This window comes from Scyliorhinus canicula, chromosome 10, assembly GCF_902713615.1.
Source record: "Scyliorhinus canicula chromosome 10, sScyCan1.1, whole genome shotgun sequence".
Lineage (NCBI taxonomy): Eukaryota > Metazoa > Chordata > Chondrichthyes > Carcharhiniformes > Scyliorhinidae > Scyliorhinus > Scyliorhinus canicula.
Window position 1 is genome coordinate 51,904,617 of NC_052155.1, and position 13,055 is coordinate 51,917,671.

The 13,055-nt window shown below is 47.2% G+C and overlaps 1 protein-coding gene across 3 annotated transcripts in view; it reads left to right on the forward strand.

Moving 5' to 3' along the window:
• Positions 1–13,055, forward strand: part of setd2 (SET domain containing 2, histone lysine methyltransferase) — a 110,640-nt gene that overhangs the window by 91,526 nt on the left and 6,059 nt on the right. For all 3 annotated transcript variants that reach the window (XM_038808915.1, XM_038808911.1, XM_038808912.1), the window contains 3 exons: positions 590–701; positions 5,623–5,691; positions 9,166–9,249. In XM_038808915.1, coding sequence (XP_038664843.1) covers positions 590–701; positions 5,623–5,691; positions 9,166–9,249 — 265 coding nt within the window. The remainder of the gene's footprint in view (positions 1–589; positions 702–5,622; positions 5,692–9,165; positions 9,250–13,055) is intronic.

Genomic DNA, 13,055 nt, shown 5'->3' on the forward strand with positions numbered 1-13,055 from the left:
TTTGCTTTCCTCAATAGGAGCACTTCTGCCATTCCAGGCTTGAGCACAAAGGCTAGACTGATACTCCCGTACGTAACTGAAGGAGTACGCCGCTGTCAGGAATGCTGCCTTTTGGGTGGGACATTAACAGAAGCTCTGTCTGCCTGCTCAGGTTCCCAGGGCACTATTTTGAAATTCTATCCTCTGTCTGGCCAACATTTATCCCTCAACCAATATCACCGAAATAGACATTCCAGATGTTGCTGTTTTTGAGATCCTTCTGTGCACAAGTGTTGGCTGTGTTAAACCAGTAATTGCTATTTACATTATCGGCTGCACCCCCAGAATCAGTGAAGTGTCCACTCATCCTCCTTTTCTCATAGTTCACATTAGCAGTCCTTGCAGCCTCTGCTATAGCTCTACAGTTCTGTTTAAATTGCCCTACACTCCCCAGTGCCAGGAAACTCCAGCTTAGTTGACCAGAACTGCACCCGGTGCTCTGAACCAGGGTTGAGCCAAAGAGTTCCCAACAATCTCCTGCTGTGCTGGATCCGTTTCCCTGAACGCCCTGCGATCCCATCTCATTCAATCATCTTGTATATTCCTTCAGGCAAACACAATGGGACCCGCCGTTGTGGGATGCAGGTAGCGATGACATGAGCGTGGGTCACGAAGCAGAAATGGATCTGGGAACGCCCACGTATGATGAAAATCCAGCCAAGGTAACGTTTCCTGCTTCTGAACTATGTTGGGAGTTGCTGACTCGATGAAGATTTCAAAGCAAAACACTGACTTTAGTATCCTCAACGCAGCAGTGTTACCTTTACCCAATTAATGTAGCTGACCTGGTCACACTGGGTTCTGGACCTACCATAGTGTTTCTTACTTGACTGCATATTATTAACCTTTCGTGCTGGTTTCCATTAATAATAATAATCGCTTATTGTCACAAGTAGGCTTCAATGAAGTTACTGTGAAAAGTCCCTAGTCGCCACATTCCGGCGCCTGTTCGGGTAGGCTAGTACGGGAATTGAACCGTGCTGCTGGCCGTGTTCTGCATCACAAGTCAGCTGTTTAGCCCATTGTGCTAAACCAGCCCCATATCTAGAATAATAGATGTTTACAGCATGGAAACAGGCCCTTTGGCCCAGCTTGTCCATGCTGCCCAATTTCTATCACTAAGCTAGTCCCACTTGCATGCATTTGGCCCATATCCCTCTATATCCACCCTGCTCATGTAACTGTCTCACTGTTAAATTGTACCCGCCTCCACCACTGCCTCTAACAGCCTGTTCCAGATGCTCACCACCCTCTGTGTGAAGAAATTTCCCCTCTGGTCTCTTTTGTATCTCTCCCCTCTCACCTTAAACCTATGCCCTCTAGTTCTAGCCTCCTCTACCTTTGGGAAAAGATGTTGACTATCTACCTTATCTGTGCCCCTTGTTATTTTATATACCTCCACAAGATCACCCCTAATCTCCTACGCTCCAGGGAATAAAGTTCCAGCCTATCCAGCCTCTCCTTATAGCTCAGACCATCAAGTCCTGGTAGCATCCTCGTCAATGTCTTCTGTACTCTTTCTAGCCTCACTATCCTTCCTATAATAGGGTGACCAGAACTGAACACCGTATTTACGTATGGTCTTACTAATGCCTTGTACAACTTCAACAAGACCTCCCAACTCCTGTATTCAATGTTTTGACCAATAAAACCTAGCATGCTGAATGCCTTCTTCATCACCCTGTCCACCTGCGACTCCATAAGACATTGGAGCAGAATTAAGCCACTTGGCCCATTGAGTCTGCTCCGCCATTCAATCGGTGATATTTTCTCATCCCCATAACCCCTGATCCTCTTCTTAATCAAGAACCTATCTATCTCTGTCTTAACGACATTCAGTGATTTGGCCTCCACAGCCTTCTGCAGCAAAGAGTTCCACAGATTCACCACCCTCCGCTGAAGAAATTCCTCCTCACCTCTGCTTTAAAGGATCGTCTCTTTACTCTGAGATGGTGTCCTCTGGTTCTAGGTTTTCCAACAAGTGGAAACATTCTAGCCACGTCCACTCTATCCAGGCCTTGCAGTATCTTGTAAGTTTCAATAAGATCCCCTCTCATCTTTCTAAACTCCCGAGTACAGACCCAGAGTCCTCAAATGTTGCTCATACGACAAGTTCTTAATTCCAGGGATCATTCTTGTGAACCTCCTCTGGACCCTTTCCAAGGCCAGCATATCTTTCCTTGGATATGGGGCCCAAAACTGCCCACAATACTCCAAATGGGGTCTGACCAGAGCCTTATACAGCCTCAGAAGTACATCCCTGGTCTTGTATTCATAGCTCCTTCAAGGAGCTATGAACCTGTACCCGTAGATCTGTTTGTTCTGTAACTCTCCCCAACTCCCTACCATTAACTGAGTACGTCCTGCCCTGATTTGAAGTACCAAACTGCATCACCTCACATTTATCCAAATTAAACTCCAACTGCCATTGGTTCACTGGCTCAATTGGTCAAGATCCTGTTGCAATCTTATAAACCTCCTTCACTATCCACTATGCCACCAATCTTGGTGTCATCTGCAAACTTACTAACCATGCCTTCTACATTCTCATCTAAATTATTAATATATATATTTTTTAAAGTGGATCCAGCACCAATCTGTGAGGCACACCGCTGGTCACAGGCCTCCAATTTGAAAAACAACCCTCCACAACCACCCTTTGGCTTTGGTCACCAAGCCAATTTTTTATTTAGTTGGCTACCTCACCCTGGATTCTGAGATTTAACCTTTTGCAGAAACCTACCATGCGGTACTTTGTAAAAGGCCTTGCTAAAGTCCATGTAGACAACGTCGACTGCACTGCCCTGGTTCCTGGTTACCCTTCAAAAAACTCAATCAAATTTGTGAGACATGACTTTCCCCTTACAAAGCCATGCTGACTTTCCCTAATTAGCCCTTGCCTGTCTAAATGCTTGTAGAGCCTGTCCTTCAGAATACCTTCTAACAACTTACCCACTACAAAAGTATAGCTAACTGGTTTGTAGTTCCTCGGCTTATCCCTACAGCCCTTCTTAAACAAGGGCACAACGTTTGCTACCCTCCAATCTTCAGGCACCTCTCCTGTGGCTGTCGATGATTCAAATATCTCAGCTAGGGGGCTGGCAATTTCCTCCTTAGCCTCCCACAATGTCCTGGGATACATTTCATCAGGTGCTGGGGATCTATCTATCTTGATGGGCTTTAATACCTCCAGCATTTCCTTATCTGTAATATGTACATTCCTCAAGACATCACTTTTTATTTCCCCAATTTCCCTCACATTCGTGCCTTTCTCACCAGTAAATACTGACAAGAAATATTCATTTAGGACCTCTCCCATTCCTTGTGGATCTGCACATAGATAACCTTGTTTATCTTTAAGAGGCCCTACTCTCTCTCTAGTTACCCTTTTACACTTTATGTATCTGTAAAAGCTCTTTGGATTTTCCTTTGCCTATCTGCCAAGACAATCTCATGTCCCCTGTTTGCCCTCCTGATTTCTCTCTTAACTTTACTCCGACAAGCCCTATACTCTTCATGGGATCCATTTGATATGCATGTCAACTGCCTCCTTCTTCCTTCTGGCCATAGCCTCAATATCCCGTGTCATCCAGGGTTCCGTCCTTCTACGAACTCTGCCCTTCACTCTGAGAGGAATGCGCTTACCTTGAACCCTAGTTAACACCTTTTTGAAAGATTCACACTTACCAGCTGCCCCCTTGCCTGCAAATAGGCACCCCCAATCAACTTTTGAAAGTTCCTGTCTATTACCCTTGAAATTGGCCTTGCCCCAATTTAAAATATTTAACTTTTGGGCCAGAACTATCATTCTCCATAGCTGTCTTAAAACTAAGGAATTATGGTCACTGGTCCCAAAGTGATCCCTCACTAACACTTCCGTCACCTACCCTTCCTTATTCCCCAAGAGGAGGTCAAGTTTTGCCCCCTCTCTGGTCGGGCCAACCACATATTGAATGAGGAATTCTTCCTGAATGTACTCGACAAATTTCTCTCCATCCAAACCCCTAGTGCTATGGCTGTCCCAGTTAATGTTGGGTAAGTTAAAGTCCCCAACTATTACCACCCTATTTTTCTGGCAGCTATCTGTAATCTCTTTACATATTTGCTCCTCAATATCCCGCTGACTATTTGGGGGACTATAGTACAGTCCTATCAAAGTGATCTCACCCTTCTTATTTTGCAGTTCTACCCATATATACTCAGTGGGCGAACCCTCGGATATATCCTCTCTCTGTACTGCCGTGCTACTTTCCCGAATCAAAAACGCATCTCACCCCTCCTCTCTTACCTCCTGTTCTATCTTTCCTATAGCATCTGTACCCCAGAACATTGAGCTGCCAGTCCCGCCCACCCTTTAGCCAAGTTTTAGTAATAGTTATAATATCCCAGTCCCATGTATCTATCCATGCCCCGAGTTCATCTGCTTTGCCCGTTAGGCCTCTTGCATTGAAATAAACGCAGTTCAACTTGTTTCTCTGCTGTCCACTTTTCTCCGTACTGACTTTTGTTTCTATCATCTCTTTACTACCCTCCGCCTTCCTGTATTGGTTCCCATCCCCCTGCCACATTAGTTTAAACCCTCCCCAACTTCGCGAGTAAACAACCCCCCGAGGACATTGGTTCCAGTCCTGCCCAGGTGTAGACCGACCGATTTGTAATATTCCCACCTCCCCCAGAACCGGTTCAAATGTCCCACAAATCTGAATCCCTTCTTCCTGCACCATCTCTCAAGCCACTCGTTCATCCTGTCTATCCTATCATTCCTACTCTGACTAGCACGTGGCACTGGTAGCAATCCCGATATTACTACTTTTGAGGTCCACCTTTTTAGTTTATCTCCTAACTCCCTAAATTCAGCATGTTGGACCTCATTGGGTTTTTACCTATATCGTTGGTGCCTATATGCACCATGGCAGCTGGCTGTCCACCCTTGCAATGGGGTCAACATACCTTCCTGGAGTCCCGTTTGCGTCCGCAGAAACGCCTGTCTACTCCCCTTACAATCAAATCCCCTATCATTATAGCTCTATCACTCTTTTTTTCTGCCCCCCTGTGCAGCAGAGCCAGCCACGGTGCCATGAACCTGGCTACTGCTGCCTTCCCCTGGTGAGCCATCTCCCCCAACAGTATCCAAAGCGGTATATCTGTTTTGGAGGGAGATGACCGCAGGGGACCCCTGCACTGCCTTCCTGCTCTTCCTCTGTCTGATGGTCACCCATTTCCTATCTCCCTCAGTACTCTTTATCTGCGGTGTGACCAACGCGCTAAACGTGCTATCTACAACTTCCTCGGCATCATGGATGCTCCAAAGTGAGTCCATCCGCAGCTCCAGAGCCGTCAAGCGATGTAACAGGAGCTGCAGCTGGACATACTTCTTGCACGTGAAGGAGCCAGGGACAGTGAACGTGTCCCTGAACTCCCACATTGCACATAAGGAGCATGACACGAGTCTGGGATCTCCTGCCATGTCTTAAATCTGACTGATGTTACCTGATTGCTATAACTGGAAGGGGAAGGGAGTGATATCTGTAGCTGAACAAAGTTGGAGGAGGAATTTCATTATTTGTTTCTCGTTATTTTTAGGACCCAATGCTAACTGAACTACACGGACAAGATGGAAGTGGTGATGGGACACCTAACTCTTACAGCCAGGTGTGTGTACTTGTACAGCATGTGCGTATGCTTGTGAGTGTGCGCGTGCGCTAATGTTTATTTGTTTCCTGGAACTCTGTGCAGTAGAGTCTTTAACTTAGTTTAATAACAAGGGAGATAAGACATGAGATGATTAACATAGAATATTGGCCAGCTGGGTAGCATGGTGGCGCAGTGGTTAGCACTGCTGCCTCACGGCGCCGAGATCCCAGGTTCGATCCTGGCTCTGGGTCACTGTCCGTGTGGAGTTTGCACATTCTCCTCGTGTTTGCGTGGGTTTCACCCCCACAACCCTAAAGATGGGCAGGGTAGGTGGATTGGCCACACTAAATTGCCCCTTAATTGGATACTCAAAAAATAAAATATTAGCCAGCTAATCTATTACTTCACCCCCCCCCCCCCCCCCCCCTTATCGTCCCACCCTCTACCCAAACCCACACAAGACACACGCACACAGAGGGAAAGGGGTGAAATTATAGGGATTAAAATGGAAGGAAGAGAGATGAGTGTCCTTGTTACTGACATTGAGATCATTGTAGCCGGCTATCTTCCCAGGGTGCAGAGTGCTGAAACCACCAGTTGGTTTGGATCTTCTGGCTGAAACATTCAAGCCGGACTCTCAGCCTGTGGGATCCACTCTAAGGAGTCACTTTAACTTGTGCTAGCCTTGGCCTTCACATGGAAGATGCACTTCAGGTCTGTTCAGTTGCCAGCTTCAGCCTCAGCACACTGACCAACAGATTGTCTCAGATAAACAGATTATCAGAGAGGCAGCTTCCACGAGGCCGAAGAATGATCTGATAACTTTACAAAGGATTCCGGAAAGTTCCCTCTAGCTGTCTTCAGGCTTCAAACACTTACCAGCTGGATAAATGAAAAAACACTGGCTGCTCCATTTTACCTGGAGTGAACCCCAGCCGAGGTATTAGAGAGTTCCAAGGGCAGCATGGTGGCACAGTGGTTAGCATTGCTGCCTACGGCGCTGAGGACCTGGGTTCGAATCCCGGCCCTGGGTCACTGTCTGTGAGGAGTTTGCACGTTCTCCCCGTGTCTGCGTGGGTTTCGCCCCCACAACCCAAAGATGTGCAGGTTAGGTGGATTGGCCATGTTAAATTGCTCCTTAATTGGAAAAAATAATTGGGTACTCTTAAAAAAAATTTTAAAAAGAAGAGAGAGAGTTCCACCCTTTCTGCGAGAGACATTTAAGAGTTCTGTTCAGCTCTTGAGTTCAAATCAAAACTGAAAGCAAAAACACCCAGTCTCACAAGATAAGGGCCATTCCGGAACAATCACCAATCAGCATCAAGGATCTGTTAAGCCGCGGTAATTTAAAGGAACTGTTTGACTGCCAACCAAGTCCATCAAGATGAATCCTCAATGGACCAAACCAAGCAGCACATCTCACCGGGGGGGGGGGGGGGGGGGGGTTTCCTGAGGTCAGTCTAACTAACACATCTGCCGGGAGGTGTCCTAATTTGTTTTTAAATTAAAAGTGCAGTCCATCTGAAAGGCATAAGTCTCAGCAACTGTCCAGGCACAAAAGTTATAAAAGCAAACAGAAAATAAAGCGAATACACTGGGGAAACCAGGTATAAATGGGAGGATCCTGACATCAGGGCTCTGTTAGTCTTTGATTGGGACCACCTTTGATTTGTACTCAACAAACTCTTCAATTGTGGAATTCCCAAAATCCTATTTGACTTTGTAATTCTGCATTAATTGAAGGCATTGAACATTGGAATCCACTGAGGGGGTAGCTTTTGAGACCTCCCAACCAACATACTGTGCCTTGAACTGATTTTATTTTTGTAGCTCATTTGGGTGTGTTGGAGATATCAATATTTTAAGAACAGATCAGAATCTGCAAACTTATGAAGGGGGCTGGTTTTGTCAACTGAGGCAAATTTTCCAATGTTGTGAAACATTCAAGTCCCAGTGGGCAAGAGTTAAAAATGGGGACATCAGGAAACAGGGAGGGTACAGAGAATTATTTTCACCAAAGAATAAGTGTGTTGGTTAAAAGATTATCGAGGATAGATGCTGACATCAGATGCGTATCACGTACATCTGCACCTGATAACCGGGCAGTGTGCACAACGCCTTCATCCTGGCACACACGATGGTTCTTGGCCTCTTCGGGGACCCCACCGGCTGGGCGACAGGACAGGAGTTACCCACTGCTGTCGTGGCTGATGACGTCTATCTGGAGGCCACGGACAGATGCTGAGACCCGCTACCACGACGCCCATTCCGTGACCAGTGGCATGGTCAAGCGATGCTTTGGATCCTGAAGATGTGGTTCAGGTGCCTGGACCGGTTTGGAAAGGCCCTCCAGTCTGGCGCTGGGAGGGTTGCCCGCACGGTGGTGGCCTGCCGCGTCCTCCAAACATCACGCGACAGAGGAGCGACTTGCTGGAGGAGGAGGATGAACGTCAGTCTGCGTCTGATGATAAGGATGCGGGGGAGGGCAAGAATGAGCAGGACGTGGGGTCAGAGCAGGCACGGGAGGCCGCACGACGTGTGCAGCAGGGCGAACATGCATGGGACGCTCTGTTCGCCTCCAGGTTCACTGACGGGCGGGGACTGGCCAGGGGCACGGACAACGCAGACCACACCCACACAAACACACACCCCCCCCCCCCCCCCCCCCCCCCAGTCCCGTCCCCGGACCCCCTCTGCGGCCAGCCCACCCTCACACCTATCTAACAGAGAACCAATGCCGGTTGTAACATTGTGCACAGATGTTTAATGTGGAAACATATATACAGATCAATGCCGTAGCCCCTATCGCTAAACTGTGCCCTGCACCCATGCCAATTTAACTGGTGCCTAATTTTCTGGTCTTGCAGGCCCCAACGCTACACTTAGGTGGATCTCCAGACACTACATCAGGGGTGGCACGGTGGTTGGCACTGTTGCCTCACAGCTCCAGGGACCCGGGTTCAATTCCGGCCGTGGGTGGCTGTCTGTGTGGAGTTTGCACTTTTCCCCCTGTCTGCGTGGGTTTCCTCCGGATGCTCCGGTTTCCTCCCACAGTCCAAAGATGTGCAGGCCATGCTAAATTGCCCGTTCGTGTCCAAAAGGTTATGTGGGGTTACTGGGTTACAGGGATGGGGGGGCTCAAGTGGTTTGCTGTTTCCGGGACCGGTGCATACTCGATGGGCAGAATGGCCACCTTCTGCACTGTAGGGATTCGATGATTCGGTAAGTGTTGGTGAGATGCATTTGGGTGTGTTGATGGGAAGATATCGGGTGAAGGAATATGAAGAATAAATGAGGTCGGGTCAATCCAAGGGACTTGATGGATTAATAGCCTTTTCGTATTTTATTATGCTATGTTGTTGGAATTGCAACTGGGTGAGTGCTGATTACCACCACCTAACCCGGTGTGACCTGGGAATCCAGCTGTGACAAGTTATATTCCTACCTTTTATTTTTGAAGTTATCAAAATCCTTCCTTTTCTCTTGTTACAGTCATCCAAGAAAAAACCTAAAACAGCAGAGGCTGACACCTCAAGCGAGCTCGCCAAAAGGAGCAAAGAGATGTTCAGGAAGGAGGTAAGTCTGTACCATATAAACTTTTGGCTCTCCTCCATGTGCCTCCATTTTCCAACCACCTCGCCCCACATCCCCCCTCGCCTTCGTTTCCCAGCGATTCCACGGGTCTCTTAGTATCCTGGTCAATATTCCTCCATCAATCAACACCATGAACAAATGTACTATTGCAGGTACTGTGCACAAAATGGCGCTCTTCTTTCTTTCCCCCCCCCCCCCCCCCCCCCCCCAAAACTCCAGTCATGACCCCACGAGAAAATTAGATAAACTGGTAAGTTATCTCCTTGCTTGTTGCATGTTGCTGTGATTAATTATTCCTTCAAGTATCATTAAAGTACTTTATGAATGTATGTTTATATTTTTCCTATCGATAAGATTTATTCATATTGTAAAGTGCAAATATAAAGCTAAAGAAGTAAGCAATTAGAACATAGAACATAGAACAGTACAGCACAGAACAGGCCCTTCGGCCCTCGATGTTGTGCCGAGCCATGATCACCCTACTCAAACCCACATATCCACCCTATACCCGTAACCCAACAACCCCCCCCCCCCCCCCCCCCCCCACCTTACTTTTTAGGACACTACGGGCAATTTAGCATGGCCAATGCACCTAACCCGCACATCTTTGGACTGTGGGAGGAAACCGGAGCACCCGGAGGAAACCCACGCACACACGGGGAGGACGTGCAGACTCCGCACAGACAGTGACCCAGCCGGGAATCGAACCTGGGACCCTGGAGCTGTGAAGCATTTATGCTAACCACCATGCTACCGTGCTGCCTAGTCAGGATGGGGTTTGGGGAGAACTGGAGGGCAATTGAGCTGTGGAACAAGTTGTCAGGGCAGTGCTATGAGGAGAAGTTGGAACGACCGATGTTATGGGGCAACCTGATAGAGGTCCACAAAATTATGAGGGGCATAGACAGAGTGGATAATCAGAAGCTTTTTCCGAGGGTAGAGGGGTCAATTACTCGGGGACATAGGCTTAAGGTGCAAGGGTCAAAGTTTAAAGGAGATGTGCGAGGGAAGTTTTTTTACACAGAGGTTAGTGGATGCCTGGAACTCACTGCTGGGGGAAGTGGTGAAAGCAGATACGATAGTGACGTTTAAGGGGTGTCATAACAAATACATGAATAGGGTGGGAATAGAGGGATACGGACACCGTAAATATAGAAGGTTTTAGGTTGAATGGGCAGCATGGGCGGTGCAGACCTGGAGGGCTGAAGGGCCTGTTCTTGTGCTGTACTTTTCTCTTGTTCTTTGTACATTAATGTCGTCAGTATATGTGTGTTTTGTGTGAATTGGATACCTTTCTAAAGGTGATAGCAAGATGATTGGGTGGAGGTGGGTCTCTGGAAAACAGCTTTTGTTTTGGGCTGCATATGATCGGAAGAAAAATTCAGCCTCGATTTTAATAAGTGACTCATTGTCTGAATTGCAAATGGGTCATTAATTCACTGAGCTTCCCTCTCCCTTGCTTCTCTCAGAAACATAAGGGGAGTTCTCAAATGTCCTCATGGCATACGAGTGTATCCCTGTCCCCTATCGATGTGTACCCCTCCTGCGAACATAACCCACCCTCTCATGGCTGAACCCCCCTCATAAAAACCTCTCCACCCAAAGGTGTACCCCTCCTCCCTAATGCACATCTCTTCCCAAATGCATTCCCCGTTCCTCGTGAGTATCCCTCAAAGCTCTAAGAAGGTGTTGATGAGCCGTCACCTTGAATCATTGCAGTTGATGTGGACTGCATGTTACTGCAATGCTGTTAGGTAGTTCCAAGCTGTTAACCCAGCAATAATGAAGTAACTTGGTAGTGGCGGTGTTTCTAGGTGAAGAAGCCTTGGCGACTTGCTGAAGTGCGTCTGTAGATGGTGCAAATTGCAGCCACAGTTTGCTGCTGGCAGAAGGAGTGCATGTTTAGGCTAATGGGTTAAATGCTAGACTAGATTAGGCATTTAGCAGGTTCTAGCCTGACTGCACTTTATCTGACTTCTCCAAAAACTCTTTGCTGGGGTTGGCATGCCATCAACTGGATTTTTTTTTCTTTCACACAATGTGGGCCAGCACTTATTGCCCTTCCCTGATTGGCTTTGCGAACGCCACCTTAAACCGCTCTGGTCCCTGTGATGTAGCTATACCCGCTGCTGGGAAGGGAGTTCTAGGATTTTGACCCAGTGACAAGAGAAAGAGGGGTGATATATTTCCGAGTCAGGATGGTGTGTAACATGTAAAGGAACCCATGGTGTACCCATATTAGGTGAGCGCAGGATCTAGCAAGGCTGCAATGTTTGCATCCAGTGACCCAGTCTCGTGCTGCTCCTCACTGGCCTGTACTGAATTTAATAATGTTGCTCAGTCTGATGGGGTATAATTACCTTCTAACCCACTGGACACAAAAGTGGGTTCATCTGTCATTCACCCTCACACAGCATGTAGCCACTCGCTTTTACATACCTCGCTGTGAGGCCTGGGGTATAATTGAAACCCCGTCAAGAACCAACTCCTTCAGTTGTGGGGCAGGAAGAGGCTAAAGGGGAATCATGTCACCGGGGAGGCAGAAAAAGTATAGAAGCTGGCCAGTGTTTAGAGGGAGTTCAGTACTGGTTCACCAGACTAATCCCTGGGATAGCAAGATTGTCAAATAAGGAAAGATCGAGGAGACCAGCCCTGTATTCTCTAGAATTTATAAGAATGAGCGGTGATGTCATTGAAGCATATAAAATTCTTACAGGGTAGATGCAGGAAGGATATTTTCCCTGATTGGATCTAGAACCAGAGTGCACAGTCTCAGAATAAGAGGTAGTCCATTTAAGACCGAGATGAGGCGGAGTTTCATTGGTGTTAGAGAGTGGTGAATCTTTGGAATTCTCTACCCCAGAGGCCAATGGAGTTTCAGTCATTGAGTATATTCAAAGCAGAAGTCAGTAGATACCGAGATACCAATGACCTCAAGGACATGGGGATAGTGTTGGAAGATAGCATTGAGATAGAATATCAGTCATGATCCAGTTAAATGACCGAGCAAGCTCGTGTGACCGAATGTTCCTAGAGGAAGTCCCATTGTAGGACTTGATTTGAGGGTGAGTGTGGCTTTTAAAGCACAGAACAAAACAAATAGAGGGGACAAGGGAACCGAGCAGGCTTCAAAATCTGTAAGTAGACTTTTTTTTTTAAAAAGTGTGAATGACATTAACCTCATACCAAGGTCACCCGAGGCAGGCATGCGAGGCAACATGGATTTGCAGAGCTGCAGACCAAGCAAGAGGGCATAAGAGTATGAATATTGTTTTATCCTTCAGCAATTATTATTTCTGAACTTGAGGTCAAGTTCTGGAATGCTGCAGTACATTAAGTAACTCAACCTCTCCTTAGCTTTTATTGTGTCTTCTTCCCTTCAAGCCGCCCACTTCCGACACTCAAGTCCATAATCTAGACTGACGCCCCAGTGCAAAGCTGAGGGAGTGTTGCCGGACCAGAGGTGACATTTCGATCGAGGCTTTTAACTGAATTCCAGTTTGCTCTCTTCTGATGAATGTAAGAAAAGATCCCAAGATGTTAATTGGGGAAGAGCAGGAGAGTTCACATCGGGTGTCCTGGCCAATTTATCCCTCATGCAACATTGCTAAAACAGAGTCTTTGCTATTTGTGGGGTCTTGCTGTGTGTATATTGTCTCTGCCCATTTATACAATTGCATTTACGTAGCACCTTGGATGGGAGTAAACATGGCGGGGAGGCGGTGGTGTAGTGGTATTGTCACTGGACTAGTACTCCAGAGACCCAGGATAATGATCAGGGTACTTGG